Genomic DNA, 18499 nt, shown 5'->3' on the forward strand with positions numbered 1-18499 from the left:
TATGTTTGCAAAGTATACAAGCAAGTTCTGTAAGCCCTGATCTCTGTACTTTTGGGGACAAAGACCTTCCTAGGTGTCCTTAATTAGGGAATGTGGACCATACCTTTTTTAGGCACCTCCTCGAAGCACAAAGCTTGTCACTTTGTGATATGGAATCATACTGGTCCTGGCCAAGTTACCATATGCAAGGAAAATATGCTTTTTGAACCAAAAGCCTATAGATAAGGGGGGGGAGGGGAGAGAGGAGTGAAGGTGGGGGGAGAGATGGGAGAAAGAGAGAGGATGACAATTATTGTGGTCACAAATGGAATGGGATGAGAACTGACTCAGATTCAATGGTTAGTTTCAATGCTGACCTTATGGGGAAATTTTATTTGGTTCTTGTCCAGTTTAGTTTGTGACCCAAAAGATGTTTTGGAAAAATCCCTGCGTGGTGGTGCAGGCCTATAATACCAGCACCTATGAGGCTGAGGCAGGAAGATTGCCATGAGTTTGAGACCACCAACCTTGACTATGTAGTGAGACCCTGCCTCAAAAAAAAACAAAGAACAACAAAAGGAATCTTAGAATCATTACATTGTGGAACTTACCATCCAACTTAAATGATTTGAAACTAGGGCTGGCCAAATAGCTCAGTGGATTAAAGTACCTGCAAGCAGGCACAGGGGCCAGAGGTTCGATCCCCGGGGCACACTGAGACTGGGCGTGGTGGTGCACACCTTATAATCCCAGCTCTTGGGAGGCGGATCATTACGAGTCTGATCTAGTAATGAGGCCCTGAACACCCTGTAGACCCTTCCCTAAAATAGTGAGGAAAAAAATGAATGATTCAAAACTAAATCATAAAGAGAATTGAATGCAAAGGTCTGAGGGACACTAAGACAGCTGGAGAGAAGAACTAAGCTCATGAACTGAGGTACCATTGTGTATATGTAAATATTTTGTGTAGAAAATCTTTTTCCTACTCTAGTAACTAGATCCTGAATTTTAGCCTCAGCTGACATTATGAGTCATAAACAAGACGTGGAAAAAGTTCATAGTTCATATTTGCAGAATTCTTAACAATTCTGGTTAAGAGTCCAGTAAGCAATGATGGTACATGAACCAAAATGAAAGATCAGCCATAAAAGGGTGACTTTATTTAATAAGTGTGATAGTTTCCAAAAGCTCCAGAAAGTTTCAAGAGTTGTTTCTACTAAACTTTGTTCAAGTTTGTGCTAAGTTTTGCACCTGTCTATCTCATTTCTGATAACAGAACAGATGGTTCCAACTAGACTTAGATAATTTTCCACTTAGCAGATATTCTTAAGAAACTTTGAAATATTGCACCCTGTTCCTGGGAAAATGTCAATTTTGTTAATCATATAATCATGTAATAGTCAAATGTTTAAGACAAAAAGCTATAGTTTAGGTAGAAAATATTTGGAATAATTCCACAGAAGATTAAAATGTAGCTTTTTAAAAAAAAATTAGCAAAGGGTCTACAGGGTCTCACTACACAGATCGGACTCATAGTGATTCTCATGTTTTCAGCCTCCCAAGCACTGGGAGCACACCACCATGTACACCACCATGCCCAGTCTCAGTCATGGTCGCAGCACACCCTGGGGGCGGGGCTGGCATGCTGGGGATCCAACCCCAGCTGCTGCGCTCTGTCTAAGCAGATGCTTTAGTCCGTTGAGCTATCTGGCTGCACCCAAAATGTAGCTAAAGTGAGTCTTTTTCTACTTATTTCAAAATACTAAACAGGTAAAAGCAAAGTTCAGGCTGAAGGCTAGAACCCCTGCCAGTTCCAACTCTGAGATGCCTCCAAAGATGCTGCTTGGAAAATACTGATCTAGGTATTTTTTTTGCCTGCCCAGAATCTACAAACCAAGTTCTCTCCAGCTGTCTTAGGGTTCCTCAAACCTTTACATACAATTCTACTGTTGTTGTGTTTTGTTTTATTTGTTTTTTGTGCAGAGTCTCACTACACATCTGGGACTTGTAGTGGTCCTCCTGATTTCTGCCTCCCTAGTTCTGGGATTACAGGTGTGTGCCACCACACCCAGACTCCATTGCTGGCTGAGCACACCTGGGGCAGGGCCAGCATGGCATGCAGTGCCAGGGATTGAAGCCTGGCCCCTGCACTTACCTAAGGAAGCACTTAGTCTGCTGAGCTACATTGCTAGCCCTAAGCTACCACTTAATTCTGATTCTGGGGTGGCACCCAAGCATGAGTAGTTGGGTTTTTTTTGTTGTTTTGTTTTCCTTATTTGTTTCTATAAGTAATTTTTTTGTTTGTTTTTGTTTTTTAATGTATTTGGTACAGGGTTTCACTACAGCTTGGACTCATAGCAATCCTCCTGTTTTCTGCCTCCCCAGTACTGGGATTATAGGCGTGTGCTATCATGCCTAGACTCCATTGCTGGCTCAGTGCACCCAGGGGTGAGGCTGGCACAGCATGTGATGCCAGGGATGGAACTCTGGCCCCTCCACTTACCTAAGCAGGTGCTTAGTCTGCTGAGCTATACTGCTGGCCTGTTGTTGTTTTTTAATCTTGTATTTGTTTATTTGGTACAGGATTTCACTACGCAGATCAGACTCATAGCGATCCTCCTGTCTCAGCTGCCACAGCACTGGGATTACAGGCATGTGTCACCACACTGGGTTTTGGTGGCCAGCACATCATGCTCAGGGAAGGGCCAGCACTGCATGCAGTACTGGGGCTCAAACCAGGTCCTTGCATTTGCCAGGCAGGCGCTTAGACTGCCAAGCTGTCTCCCCAACCCCTGCATTCTCTTCAATGATTTAATTTCTAATCATTGAAGTTTGATGGTAAGTTCCACAATGTAATGATTCTAAGATTCCTTTTGTTGTTGTTCTTTGGTTTTTTGAGGCAGGGTCTCACTATGTAGTCAAGGTTTGTGGTCTCAAACTCATGGCAATTCTCCTGCCTCAGCCTCATAGGTGCTGGTATTATAAGCCTGTACCACCACACAGGGCTTTTTCAAGACATCTTTTCCATGGTGGGAAGAAAATAATGTTTGTGAGATAAAGGGATTTAGGTACTAATGAAAATGTTTGTTTTGTGTATCACAGAATCTTGGGACATCTTCCCTTTTGAAACTCTTCTTAAATGTTTGGCTTATGGCTGGAAAGGGAAAGAATTAGAATGGTTCTAAGTGGACCTATTAGGTATATAGCACTGAACTAAAGAACGTGACCATGATGATCATAGTAATAAAAACACTACATTTACAACATTGTATAACAAAATTGCAGAACACTCTAAAAAGAGGCCAAAGGACTAAACAAACATTCCATGTTCGCAGGTTCAACATTGTTCTGAAGTGTTCTTCCAAGATTCAATGTAACTGTCATGAAAACCACAGCAGGTTATTTTGTGGACATTGGCAAACTGATTATTTATTTATTTATTTATTTAAGAAAAATTTTAATGTATTTAGTACGGGGTCTATCGGGTTTCAGTATGCAGATCAGACTTGTAGAGATCCTTCCTGTTTTTCAGCCTCGTGAGCACTGGGATTACAGGTGTGCACCACCATACCCAGTCTCAGTCACCGTGCTCTTTACATCACCTAATTCAGTTAGCCTTCTTGACTCAAAAATGATAGGGCTGAAGAGTATTTATCATGTACCCATTTTTGCTTTCATTTTCTTTCTTTTTTAAAAATAATTTTATTGAGAAATATCAATGAGACAGTTTCACAACCAATTATGGGCACATTTCCAAGAATTAATACATTGCATATTTTGCTTTCATTTTCAAGTAAAGCATTAAGCTAAAAAAAAAAATGCAATCAGAAATACTTCATTTTATAAGAGCTTTGCCCTATTCCAGCCATGTTAGAAATGATGTTTAAATCCACAAGCTCTCTCTATGGAAAAAAAAAAAAAGGCTGATATCGAGCTATATACATAGAATTCTAGTTTTGAAAAGTTTCTCAAAAACAAAAGAGAAAGCCGGATGTGGTAGCACATGCCTGTAATCCCAGAACTCAGGCAGCAGGATTGCTGTTAGTTCCAGGCCAGACTGGACTACATAGCGAGACACTGTTTAGGAAAAAAGAAAAAAAAAAAAAACCTTAAAAAAATAAGAACAGGTGGGCTGGTGAGATGGCTCAGTGATCTAAAGCACCTACTTAGAACAAGCTTAGCAAAGCACAGGGACTGCGGTTCAAACCCCCAGCAGCACATGCCAGCCAGCCCCGGCCCCTGGTGGGCTGAGCTGGCCACACACACACACACACACACACACACACACACACACACACAAATAAAAATAAGAACAGGAGAGAAAATGTACCTTTCCCTGTCCAACTTCTCTAAGAAATTATTAGAAACTATATCCATTAACCCAAAACATTTAATCCCACTTGGTAGAATTTTCCACAGTATAATTAACATAACACGATAAAACTTCAGGCAATATGGGTGGAGGGGAGGTGTTTTGGCTTAATTAACCCAGTTTAAATGCATCTGATTCCTACTGGAGAGTACCAGACTTGGTTTTCACAGCTTCTTCCTTCTTCCATTGCTGAACCAATTAATATTCCTTATGCTCCAAGTTTTCCCATAGTGGTTCCTAATATTAATAGCACAAGCATTCTGGAAGTACAAGCATGAAAGAGAACCAAGCTACTTCTGCTTGAACATGAAGTCCCATAACTTTAAATCCTCAATGAATTTTGCTTTATATAATATATATATATATATATATATATATATATATATATATAAATTTGAAAGGTGATGGGTAGAGAATTACCTTTTATGTTTAAATCCTAAAGATCAGTGGAATAAGGAAGGCTATATTAACACAAACTTTCTTTGTATATTTTTATTTTAAAAGAGCTATCATGTTCCCTCAAGGGATGCCATAGTGGCAACCCTTGGTACTGATGATATGCAGACATGTCCTATTGCTCTTGAGCAGACTTGTTTTGGGGGGAACTGGGTCTGTTGTAGCTGTGAGTTAGCTCAGTAAGGTATATTCTCTGTCAGGGGAGCCTATGGTATTTACAGTGATAAACATTTTAGAAAATATTCCTAAGTTCATGCTTACATTTCTCATACTACTTGACTGTCAGACATTCCATTGTATCCTGTTTTGTTTCATCTATTTGAATACAGCCTGGAGTGTTACAGAAAACAAGACAAAACTCAGGGGGCCGGGGAGATGGCTCAGTAGAATAAGCGCTTGCCTGGCAAGTGCAAGGGTCTGAGTTCAATCCCGATTCCACAAAAAAAAAAAAAAAAAAAAAAAGACAAAACTCAGGAAGAAAGGGCACCAGGAAGGTTTATTTATACCTCTAGGCTTGACTGGGATCTCTCCCAAAGGGTCAGCCCTGCCTGGCAGGGTCTTGGGTCTTTTATCCAGAAAGCAAGGGAGGAAATTGAAAGGCAGATTTGGTGCACTATGATTGGAGGGTTGGGTGATATCTTGGGTTGCTGAGGGAGTTTAAACATTTCAGGTTATGTCACAAGGCCATCAGTTATACAAAGCATGGGTTATATAGAGGAAGAAATGTCCTATTCGATTTTAAGTTGCATTGCAAAGCCATCAGTTATACAAAGGCAGCAAAAAACAGGAGCTACACAAAGAAATATTTCAAGTTGTATTTTAAGGTCATCTGTCATATAAGCTTATGCAAAAGAAAGGATGTTCTGTTATCAGGCTTATCCTGACACAGACATCTTTGCCTGGTCCTGGTGGGCATCCTTTTCAGATTTTATTTAAAATTTTAATTTCCCTTTCAGGATCATCTGAAGCATTAGGTTTTGTGGTTATCTGTCATAAAGTCCATGGATAGAAATGCCTGGCTGATGAAACTTTCTTTTATCGTGTGTGTGTGTGTGTGTACCCACAGAGCAAGGAAGTAGCCATGACTCAGAACAGCCAATATGGTGGCAACAAACCTCATCAACAAGTGAGGCAGCACCAGTGCCAGGTGTCTGGACCAGGGAACTAAGCCTAGAGATACACTCTCATTTTGGTTTTTAGATTTTTTTTTTATTTTTGTTGCTATTTGAGACAGGGTCTGACTATGTAGTTCAGGCTCACCTTGAACTCTCGACACTCTTCCTGCCTCAGCTTCCAGAATGCTGGTGATTAGCCGTGTGTGCCACCACACCTGGCTCTCGTTTTGTTAACAAATGGGTCTTTGCAGCTCTAACAGATGTTGTTCTATTTATTTGTAAAAAGTACCAAGCAAGCAAGCAAGTCCCCACATGTAGTTAAATACATCCAACATCCGACTCTAACAAAGGGTCCACTATAAGGAGGGAGAGGCTCTCTGGAAGTGGGGTCAGGATGGCTGAGAGGCAAGAACCTTTCATGACACAGTACTGTTCAAAAATTATTTTTGTTCTGTCCAATAAATGTGGAGGGTTTTAGTTTAGTCACTAAAGTGTCTATTCTAATCTCTTAAGCAATGGAAATCTGAGTCAGAAAATACTTCAGTTCTAAAATAAGGAAGCAGGACTGGCGAGATAGCTCAGTGGACTAAGCACCTGCTTTGGCAAACACAGGGACCAGGGTTTTTTTTTTTTTTTTTTAATTTATTTATTTATTTATGTGTGTGTGTGTGTGTGTGTGTGTGTGTGTGTGTGTCCAGCTCAGCCCACCAGGGGGCGGGGCTGGCTGGCATGTGGTGCTGGGGGATTGAACCGTGGTCCCTGTGCTTTGCTAAGCTTGTTCTAAGTAGGTGCTTTAGACCACTGAGCTATCTCACCAGCCCAGGGACCAGGGTTTGATTCCCTGTCCCGCATGCCTCTCCAGCCCCACCCATGGGGCTCCCTGAGCTGATAAAGAGTTCAGGCTTGGCACACCTATAATCTCAGTGCTGGGGAGGCTGAAAACAGGAGGATCACTACGAGCTGCATAGTAAGGTCCTGTACCAAATACATAAATGAAAAAATAAAATAATATAAAGAAACAAAATATAATAAATATGAAAGTACTTACATTTTTATCAGTAATCTCAAAATAAACCAATTCCTTACCATAGAGTGGAAATACAGTTACTCTAGAATTTTAAATTTTTAGATTGTCCATGGAAATTTTTCTTGTAAAGCACTGTGCAAGTCAGCATTCTGAGAAATATAAGGAACATAAAGAGAAAAACGGACTTCTAAAGTATCCCAGACTTTAATCCCTCCGATAGCAAAACATAGCTAGAGTCTGTGCCATTTAAGCTTGGGAACATGGCATATGTCCACATGTTTTCAAAATCACAAAGTCCAACAAAACCATACGTTGTTGCTCTTCTTTGTTGTTTTCCATTCTTGCTTAATAGCTACAGTGTAGGTAGGCATTTATCCATTTTTGTATAGTACTTGCTACTTTTGGAAAGAGTTACTCAAGATATATTATTGGTGGGCCGGGGAGATAGCTCAGCGGCATAAGTGCCTGCCTGAAAAGCACAAGGTCCCTAGTTCGATCCCACACACACACACAAATAGATAAATAAATAAATAAAAATTTGAAGATGTATTATTGGTTATTCAATAATAACAAGTGTCCCTTTTTATTTTGCATAATGTGATGTAATTCTAAAACACGGTGGCCATCATCATCATCGTCTTTAAGCCTTGGCTCTAAAATTGTAGAAGTGAGTAAGGTTAACTATAGCCTGATGTCAGTTCTCTCACAACACTGATTTCAATACAATTTCTATAATGATTACAATAGAAAAAAAAAAGTAGGCCTTGTTCTGTGGCCCAGGCTGGCCCTAGACACTCAGGCTCCCTGGTCTTAGTCTTAGCCTCAGCCCTGAACAGCTAGGTCTACACGTGGATGCCACGCCGCCTAGCTAAACTCTCTTCTTCACAGGCCCACTGTCTTCATAACCAGCCCACACCTTCAGAGATGTTTGCTCCCTGCCCCCCCCAGGGCAGAGCCTCCACACCTCACCAGCCCTTCTCAGCCTCCATCTCCCAGCTCCACTGCATCGGGTTTCCCACACAGAAACTTTGTGGAGTCACATTCAAACCACAGCAGTCGTGTACATTTTAAAATTAGAAATTCAAATTGGGAGCTGGGCACGGCGGTGCATGCTTGTAATCCCAGCACTTGGAAGGCTGAGGCAAGGGAGTCGCCATGAGTTCAAGGCCAGCCTAGGCTACATGGTGAGTATAAGGCCAGCCTCAACTACATAGTGAGTGAGACCTTGTCTCTAAATCAGTGAATCAATCAACTAATCAATCAATCAATCAATTAGAATAAAAAAGAAGGATGAGTCTCATTTGGCCTTTGTCAAAGCACTGTTTTCTTCTTCTAGGGAGTGTCAGCCATCAAATGCCTGAAGATGGGGGGTTTGTTGGTGGGCTCTGGAGCTGGACTGCTGGTCTTTTGTAAAAGTCCGAGCTATAAACCTGCCAAGTAAGTTCTGGGCCCCCAAAAGTTGGGATAGGTAGAGACTGACCAGAGGAAGGTTATCTTGGTTACTTTTCTCCCATTGTTGAAACAAAACACCCAACACCCAAATTAAAGAGGGAAAGGTTTAGCTCATGGGTTGTCGAGGTTTCAGTCCACACTCGGCTGGCTCCAAGGCAGGGTGGCACATGGCAGAGGGCAGCTGTTCATGGCTGCAGGAAACAACAAAAGCAACAAGAGCAAGAGGGAGGGGGAGCAGCCGAGATCAAGCCTCTCTCCCTCCCTTATGTTGTACGTAGGCTGCCTGCCCTGGGCACATGTAGCACTTCCACCCATAATCCCAGCCCTGGACCAGGAATGGATCACAGACTCTAGAGACCCACCCTATGTCTATAGCAGGCTTTGTGGAGGGTTCAACTAGACACAACCCATACCAGAGCCTTACTTGAATCCTGTAATGAAATGATATTAGCAAAGTTATATTTTGTCAGAGAGTTTCATCTTGCTATTGAGTAGTTGGAATTGGAATCATCTTTTTTTTTTTTTTTTGTCAGCATAAAAGTTTGTGTTGATCAAACCAAAGTAATACACTAGGACATAAGTAGATACTGCCCTTTTAATAAATATATGTTTTTAATTATACTACTGCCTGAACTGCATAGTGAAGCCTTGTCTCAAAAAGGCCAACAACAACAACAACAACAACAACAACAAAAAAGGGATATTTGGTGCCATCATAGATTCCATTTAATCATTTTACTCTTTAGCTGCTAACCAATAGGTTTCTGGAATATTAAAATATTTTTAAATCAGAAATTTCTTGGGTCATTTATTTATTTTAGGGAAAGGTCTATAGGGTGTTGAGGGTGTCACTACTAGATCGGACTCATAGAGATCCACCTGTTTACAGCCTCCCAAGAGCTGGGATTACAGGCACATGCCAGCAGGCCCAGTCTCAATCACTGTCTCAGTGCCCCTGGAGCAGGGCAGCAGGCCTGAGATCGAACTCCCAGCCCCTGTGTCTTCTTGCAGGCACTTTAATCCACTGAGCTATTTGGCTGGCTCTTGTTGGGTCCTTTAAATGAATGAATATAGGTGTTGTTTCCACTGCTTCCCCTAGTCTTCTTGGGACCATCCAGACCTGGATTAACTAACCTCTGTCTCCCTTAGGGAAGGCATAGTAATGATTTGGAGGCATGTAAGTGATGGAGGGTAAGATATCTTTATGCAGTGTAAGATACCTTGTCCTAGCCCAGGGGTGAGGCTTTCTAGCATAACAGAAGACAGGACAAACTAAGAAAATGTCCCAACTCCAGCAAAGGGGCTGTGAGAAATATCTGACATCTCTGGCAGTTATACCGACTGCAGGCCAGGATTGGAGAGGACCACAGCAGTAGTAACCTCTGACTCAAGGAAGAGATTAATTTTTCTTCCCTCTAGAGATAGTCACCCAGGGCTCCTGAGTGGTGATCAGTCTGGCTTACAGAAGCTTGCAAGGAGGGCCCAGATCTCTTTAGGGGACCAAATGGAAGGCTGGGTTTGACCCCAGGTCCCATGTCTAGTGGTTCCCCCCAGGCAGGAAACAGGTGACTCTTTGCCCTTCTGGTGGCAGGGACTGTGATTACAGTCCCTACGGAAGTGTCCTGGCTTTCCTTAGTTGTTGCAATCACATGAGTCATCTTTGGAGCCCTGGGAATTCCACTGTGAAGCTGCCTATTGTTTTTTCTGCCCTTTGGCCTCCTCTTATTCTTGGTTATAAAAGACCTCAGTGATTTCCTTGACAAGAGACTCTAAAGAGCTATCAGGACTACCAAACACCTTCTTCTGTATTTTACACCTGCTATCTGGGGCAGACTGGGTTACAAATTTACCTCCCTGCCCCCTCGACAAAGTCTGAGGATGGGAGGGTAAAGGTTGTTAAAGCCTCTTGGAGTCTTTGTAAAAAGGCTGAGGGATTTTCTTGGTTACCCTGATTAACGATCCATAGCTTAAAACAACCCTTCTAGAATACAGGCCTAGAAATACTTATGTGCCTATGATCATCAGGGTCCTAGTAGGGTTATCTCCTGGGGCAGCCTCACCCTTGTGGGAAATAGTCTTTTCCCTGGCCGTAGTTCCTCAGGCCTCCTGTGATAAATAATACATAATTCATCTCCAATGACCTCTGCTGCATGTAAGGCCCCTTGCTTTCCACTAGGGGTTAACATGTCTCTATGTGCTTATCAGGAACATCAGAAAATCTTCCTAAATCCTGCTTGATCTGTTTTATACCTGCCAAGGAAAAGGGCCCATGGGCTCCAAGAACACCAACTTCTCCCCTGCTCACCTCTTGAAGAACGTAGAGTTCCCTGCAGAGGCTTCTTTTGGCCTGGGCAGCAGTTTGGGTTTGGAAGGTGGACTAGAAGGCTCTGTCTAAGTAGGACAGTAGGAGTCTCAGTAGGACCATGAGAGACCAGGATTGACCTAGCTCCAGTCTGCATTGTTGGAGCAGCTTGGGGTTCCCTCTTGAAGCAAAAACATGTGGGCTTAGGGAATTTCTGACTATGTTCCCTCTCTCACAAGCTGATCTCATTGAAGAATTGTTTTATAATTCATAAGCATTCCGGTGAGCTCACATATCTCATTCTGAAAGATGAATAGAGAGGCGCTTCCCTATCACCTGCCTGTTTCAGCCAATAGGACTCACCCAGGCCAGCGACAGCTGCTGAAATTGCCTGAAGGAAGTGGCGGCCAGAATCCCACTCTGACTGACACATCCGGAGTCCTGGACCTCCAGTTAGAAACAGAGCTAGGACATGATGTGTGGTTTTCCTTTCCCTACCAACACGCACGTCTTTCTAAACCCATGCCAGTTTCTTCCCAAGATCCCCCATGGAACATGGGCTGGACCAAAATAAGTTGTAGAGCAGTTCTGGGCTCCTTGAACCTTGTTCATTATGTGTTCATTTCTTTATTTTTTTTAAGTTTATATTTATTATCCTGGGACTTAACAGACAGGGGAGGAGCCAGATGTGGTGACACACACATGTAATTCCAGCACTTGGGAGGCTGAGGGAGGAGGACTGGTATGAGTTCGTAGCCAGCCTGGGCTATATAACCAGCCTGAATCATGTAGTGAGATCCTGTCTTACAAATTTCAAATCAAAACACAACCAAAGCAAAGCAAAACAAAAAGCAAGGTAGGGAAGGAGGAAAAAACCAGAAATGTGGAAGAAAAGAAAAAGGATCCCTGAAAGTCAGGTAGACAACCACTATTAACATCTTATGATTTCTTCTTGTCTTTATTGCTGATGCAAGTTTTGAAGTAATTGTGCTTATATGTCTAAAATTTTATTTTCTAACTTTCTTTACTTCACAAAAGCATCATAAATTTTTTCAAAATTGCTACATATTATTTTATTTATTTTGTTGGTTTCTTTTTCTTTTTCTTTTTTTCTTTTTTTTTGGGGGGGGCAGGGTCTCACTATGTAGTTCAGCCTGGCCTTGAACTCACCACATAGGCCAGGCTGCCCTAGAGCTCACAGCATTCCTCTTGCTTCAGCCTCCCAAGTTCTAGGATTATACATGTCTGTCATCATACCCAGAACTACATATTATTTTTATCAACATGATAAATTATATATAAACTACACAATCTTTTAAACCTTTTATGGCCAGGTGAATATTCTATGGCATTTATGCCCCATAGATCATTTCACAATTGTATTACAATTGGATATTTCAGTTGTTTCCATTTGGTCACTATATTACATAAGATTTCAGTAGCATCCTTTGGCATAAATGGTCTCCCCTCTCCAACTTTAGGGATATTTTCCAGAGATAGAATTAACAAAGGGTGTAAGTTGCCATGGTGATGGTACCCATAACCCTACCCAGAACGCTCCCCCATCCAAATCTTCCCCCTCTTGCACAACGCATTTCAGACCGTATCTGACTGGTGAGTCTTCTGACTGTTTACAGGTACACAATACCATGAATAACTCATGCTTCTCCAACTATGTCACTTTCTGGAGGGTTCGTCCCAAATCACATGCCAGATCTGTATTTTCTGTAATGCTTTGGATGGGTAATAAATACGTGATGGTTGAGTGAATCCCTTTACATTTTCTTTTCCTTTAAAGGAAGATTCAGTTGCAAGGTGGCATCACTTCTATCACCCTTCGAGGAGAAGGACACCAGTTTTTTGTAGGAACAGAAGAATCACACATTTATCGGGTTAGCTTCACAGAGTTCAAAGAGACTCTCATTGCTACGTGTCACTTTGAAGCTGTCCAGGACATCATCTTTCCATTGTAAGTACAAGAAGAAAATTAGAGGGGGCCAGGGAGATGGCTCAGCAGAATAAGCACTTGTCTGGCAAGTGCAAGGGCCTGAGTTCAATCCCCGGTTCTGCCAAAAAATAAAAAAGAAAATTAGTACATGGCAATTTGGTGTAGTGTGGAAGAAAAATTGATTTTAGTAATACATATTGAATATCTATGAACGTAAGTGGGATTTTTTCCTTATACTTTTCTAATGTACTAAATTAATTTTGTAAAACTTTCTATGGTCTTTACCATGAAATTGCATTAGTTCTCCCAATTCAAATTTAGGCTTCTTTAGAATGTGGGCTTTTAAAATAAACCTATGGCTGGGGAGATAGCTCAGTAGAATAAGCACCTGCCTGGCACGCACGGGGTACTGAGTTTAATCCCCAGTACTGAAAAAAAAAAAAGGTAAAATAAAAATAAACCTATAGTGGAAAGAAAATTTATTGGGCAAAACCTTCCTGTTTTCCCAGTGCCATCTGGGAAAGCTTGGTGTAATGCCTTTCACCCATCTTTTATCCAGCCACTCACTGGGTCGATTCTCCTGGAGCCTCCCATGTTTGAAAAATTTTGTCATGGACATGAGGTCCTCAGGGTTTAGTGGGTGCAGTCCTTGGTAAATCCTTCCCCAAACAAATGAATATTCATGAACATTTTTATATCAAAAATAACAGAAAGCTGTCATCATAGTGCGCCACCGCTTCACTTTGAAACACATTTTGCCTTTGGTGCCATCTAGTCCATGAAGTTTGTCAGGAAGTTTTTGTTGTGAACTTCCTTAGTGTTGGCTTGAACTCGAAAAAAAAAAAAAAAAAAAAAAATCACTGTTCCGTCGATCAGCAAGACATTTCAAAGCCAGCCCTTAAAGATAATGAGCTGTTGCTTTTGTGTCCTCAGTCCTTAGGGGTCCACGCTGCCAAATATTTCTAGTGGAAAAGATGGCCAATGCTTTAATTTTCTCTGAGCTCATTCAATTAAGTGAATCTTTCTTTGAAAATGGGGCATTTTTTTTTTCAATCTCAATTTTTATGGAACTTGGTAGAATCAATCTGTAAATTTGTGTGATCCTGAAACCTTTCAGGAGGGTAGATTTTTAAAGTATCTTTGGAATTTTTACAGCTATTGATCTGTTCAGGTTTTATAACTTTTATTTTCTTTTAAATAAGATTTATTAAAATGTAATTTATGTACTGAAAGGTTCACACATTTAGACTTTTTAGCATATAGAGTCATGCAACTATTGTCTAATTTTAAAACATTCCATTTTCCCTATTGACCAAAAACAGTCACTCAGTCAGTCCCTCCTCGCCTACTGCTAGGCAAACACTACTCTACTTTCTGTCACTGGATTTTCCTATTCTGGACATTTCATATAAAAGAAATCGTATAATATGTGGACTTTTGTGACTAGCTTTTAAAACTTAGCATTTTTTGAAAGAATATCCCATCTTATAGGATATATTCATACTTTGTTTCTTTAAAAGTGAGCAAATTCATTACATAAATAATGAATAATACTATAATGATAATGATAATACTATATTTTGTTTTTCTATTCACCAGTAGATGCATATGTGAGTTGTTTCTGCAATTTGGAAACCATTCTTTCTTTTTTTATTTATTCAGTGGTTTCCCTTAAAATTTTCTATACTTTTTTTTTTTCAGTACCGGGGATTGAACTCAGGACCCTGCGCTTGCCAAGCAGGTGCTTATTCTACTGAGCTATCTCCCCAGCCCTCTCTTAAAATTTTAATGTATGTATTTAATTTTTTTTCTTTCAAAGACTGAGAATAACCAACATTTATGTCCTATCCATCACTGAGAAAAGAATTAGTTTATTTTTGTTTTCTTCTTAATTTTTCCTCTATAATCTCCTGTGCTAAAATTATTGGAAATTACAGATCAAGGTAATATTATTTTCTTTAAAGTAAAGTGCTTAGGTGTAACTTTAAATTTTGTTCTTTGGTTTTATTGTTCTTTCATTTTCATTCTCTCTCTCTCTCTCTCTCTCTCTCTCTCTCTCTCTCTCTCTCTCTCTCTCTCTCTCTCTCTCCAGAGTCTCACTATGTAATTCAGGATTCAGGCTGGATTTGAACTTGCCACAATCTTCTTGCCTGAATCTCTCAAGTGTTTGGATTATAGGCATGCTTCAATGTGCCTGGCTCTCTGTTTACATTTAAAGTACCTTTCTCAAAACAGCAAATAGTTGATTCTTGCTTTCCTATATAATCACAAAAATCTTGCTTTTTATTCGGAATATTTAACCCATTTACTTGTTATATAATTTGTTTTCCTTCATTTGTTGACCATTCATTGTTGCTGTTTTCTTTCTGCCTCCTTTTACAATGATCAGCTGTGTTTTGTATTTCATGTAATTGCTCCATTGGCTTTCTGGCTAGGTACTTTTGTATTAAATTTTAGTGCAGGCTCTAAGGATGGCAATAAACATCTTTAATACTTCAAAATCTAGGGCTGGGGTGATAGCTCAGCAGTCTAAGCACCTGCCTGGCAAGTGCAAGGACCTGAGTTTGATCCCTGGTACTGCATGCCATCCAGACCCTGGAACCCCAGGTGTGCCATGCAGGACCCAAAACTGGGTGTGGTGTCACACACCTACAATCCCAGTGTTGGGGAGGCTGAGACAGGAGGATCACTAGGACTCTGAGCTATGTAATGAGACCCTGTATCCAATAAGTAAAAAAAAAAATCAAAAAATATTTCAAAGTCTAATCAGAGTTAGTATTTCATTACTCCAAGGAAAATATAGTAGAACAATTCTAAAACAGCTACCCTGTTGTTATAAGCCCATCAATACAATATTATAATTTTTGTTTTAAACAATCATAAATCCTTTCAAGAAATTGAGGAGTGCCAGGTGTGGTGGTGCATGCCTATAATCCCAGCACTCTGGAGGCTGAGGTAGGAGGATCATTGCAAGTTTAAGACCAGCCTGGGCTACAAAATGAGCTCAAGATCAGTCTGAGCTACATACTGAAACCCTGTCAGAAAAAGACCAAAAAAGAAGAAGTTGAGGATTAAAACATTCAATAAGATTTTTGTGGTTACCTAGATATATGAGCCTTTCTGATACTTTTTCTTTTTTTCAGTGGTAGTGGCACTAGGAATTGAACCAAAGCCTCCCTCGTGTTGGGCAATCAGTCTACCACTGAGCTACATCCCCACCCTATTTTATTTTTGGGACAGGGTCTTACTAAACTAGGCCTTCCTCAAACTTGCAATCTTTTTGCTTCAACCTCTAGTGTAGCTGATATTGCAAGCATGTGCTATTATACCCAACTTTATCCTTTTATACAGCTGGATGATAGCTGGTACTTTTCCCTCTCAGCCTAGAGAACTTCATTTAGCCTTTTTTATTTCATAAAAAAATGTAAAACAATATTTCCTATTAAAATAATAGGAGAAAAACAATAGTTCATACATTACATGTTGTTATCTTTAAGGGAGTTGCTCAGGCTACAAGATATGGGTATACAAATTTCTCCAAGCAATATTAACACAAACCTTCCTTTTTAATGAACTAAGAGACACTAATAGTATAACTGAGTTACATTTTTCCCCCTTTCCCTGCTGACCTTTTCCCTTCCCCCATCCTAGTTGGTTTTTCCTTTTGAACAATTTCTTCCTCTTTCATAGTATCTATTGTACATTGTGGAACTCATTTACTCTTTCCTTATCTCACACCAGGGAGACAATACGATGTGAGTCTTATTTATTTCTCTTTTGAGTATGGTCTCTACTTGAATCCACTGACCTACAAAAAGCCTCAAATTCATCTTTTTTTATAGCTGAGTAATACGCCTTGTATAAAAATACTGCTGCATCTTGTCATTTTCTATTCCCAACATTTTTATTTTGATTTCTGTGGGGATCTTTGTAAGTTTTTGTTTCAGTACATACCTTTGTCACTAGTATCCAGGCAAGGTTTGTTCTTCAGAGATATGCTCTGTGTGTAGGAGATTCTTGGTTTGTGTCTGTCCCAAGATCATACCTTTTCAATTAATTTATAGGGAGATATTGGTATCTGCTTGGCTCAGTCCCTAGCTCTTTGGTGCTGGGGTGTGGTGAGGTTGTTGTTATAGATCTTCCTAGTATTGTTACAGAAATGAGAACAACTGGTTAGAACAGATATGGCATCCTAGCTAAAGTAGTAGAAGTAGCACTAACAATAGTATCAAGCACAGTTTAGACACTGATAAGCTGTTGTAACCTAATTTTGTACCTTTAGGTGTAGAAGCAAAATCTATAGTTATGTAACAAATCTGATTATAAATTGGGAATGTGTATGGTGGGAAAATTTAAAAAGGATAGTGGAGAGAAGATAGATAGCTGAGAAGAAAGTAGAAGCCAGGCTGGAGGACAAAGGATGTTCACACAAACTTTGGGAAACTAAAGAAGAGGACAGAAGAGAAGGAATGGAGGAGTAATCAAGGGATTATGGAAGTTGACCAGAAACATTAGACTGCTTACTCATGAAAATGTGAGGTAAATTGAGGAACGTGAGAAAGAAGATGAGTAGATTGGAACAAAAATATTCCAATCTACTAGGTAGGTAAAAGACACAATAGATAAAGTAAAATGAATAGGCAACATAACAGCAAAATAAATAAATAAGAAAAATATAAGAAAATTTAAAAACAAAATTTTTCTGTTACCCACTCAGAGACCAAAACTACTGGCTGATGCTGCCAACCTTGCAATAGAGTTTGTGCTGGACTCGAGGCCGATCTTGGCCTCCAGCTGTGGGTCCTGGCCCAGAGTCTTTGGCCAGTACTTTCCATCTGTCCCTAGTGCCCTCCCCCTCCTTACCCTTTTTCTCTCGGTGGCCTCTCTCCCCCAGTGACTGTGCTGCTTTCAGGCAGCATCAGGGTGCTGTTCCCAGAGCCATGCACCTATGGCTTCTCCCCATCCTTGCTCAGCCCTCTGTGCCCCTCTTCCCCTGGAAGTCTCTGTCCTCTCGGGCCGTATGTCGCAGGGTAGGGTGGGAGGCTGTGACATGGTCTGGTCCTCTGCCCCTGCTGTGGCAGTGCCAGGTTGCTCAGGCCCAATTCTTATTCCTCTCCTCAGTGCTAACCTCCCATTCTTGCTTTACTAGTTCTGCTACCCACCATCACCTGCCCCTGCTGTGGTCTGTCATTTCCTAGAGCAAGATGGGGGGTTCTGTGGGGTGCCTTTCTGCTCCCACCCCAGGTAGCATAGGGACAGCCTGGGGCTGCACAGTCCCAGGTTCAAAGCTGTTTAATTCCGCACACCTCTCCAACCCCAAGTCACAGGGAGGGGTTAGCTGTTCCATTTGCTGCACACCCTGTAGTCTTCAGTCTTGTTCCTGGCTGTTGCAGTTAGTGCTCTGGGGCACAAAAGGAATGGGAAGAAAAGAAAAAGGAAGAAGGAAAGAAAAAAAGAGAGAGACAAAAAAAGGAAAACTGGCCAGTTGTCAGGGAGAAGTTCATGTCCACAGAATTTACTGCTGTGCTGTAGTGTCTTCTGTTCAGGGGAAGGCAGTAGAGGCAGGGGACCTTTGAGTCCATGTCTTCCCTGTATGGCTTGGTTTAGCCACACCATTTTAGTATATCCTTCCTCTTCCTCTTCCTCTTCCTTTTCCTCCCCCTCTTTCTCCTCCCTCTCCTGCTCCCCTTCCTCCTCCTCCCCCCTCCTCTTCTTCTTTTTCTTCTTCTCCTCCTCCTCCTCTTCCTCTTCCTCTTCTTCTTCCTCCTCCTCCTCCACTACTTCTTCTTCTTCTTCTTCTTCTTCTTCTTCTTCTTCTTCTTCTTCTTCTTCTTCTTCTTCTTCTTCT

General features: G+C 41.1%; 1 protein-coding gene across 1 annotated transcript in view; it reads left to right on the plus strand.

Annotated features, from left to right (window-relative positions):
• Cfap52 (cilia and flagella associated protein 52) overlaps positions 1-18499 on the plus strand; it is a 58171-nt gene that overhangs the window by 16392 nt on the left and 23280 nt on the right. The window contains exons 7-8 of the mRNA XM_004645160.2: positions 8286-8386; positions 12502-12672. Of these exons, the coding sequence (XP_004645217.1) occupies positions 8286-8386; positions 12502-12672 (272 nt within the window). The remainder of the gene's footprint in view (positions 1-8285; positions 8387-12501; positions 12673-18499) is intronic.

The sequence above is a fragment of the Octodon degus genome, unplaced genomic scaffold, assembly GCF_000260255.1.
Source record: "Octodon degus isolate 3935 unplaced genomic scaffold, OctDeg1.0 scaffold00219, whole genome shotgun sequence".
NCBI classification, from domain to species: domain Eukaryota; kingdom Metazoa; phylum Chordata; class Mammalia; order Rodentia; family Octodontidae; genus Octodon; species Octodon degus.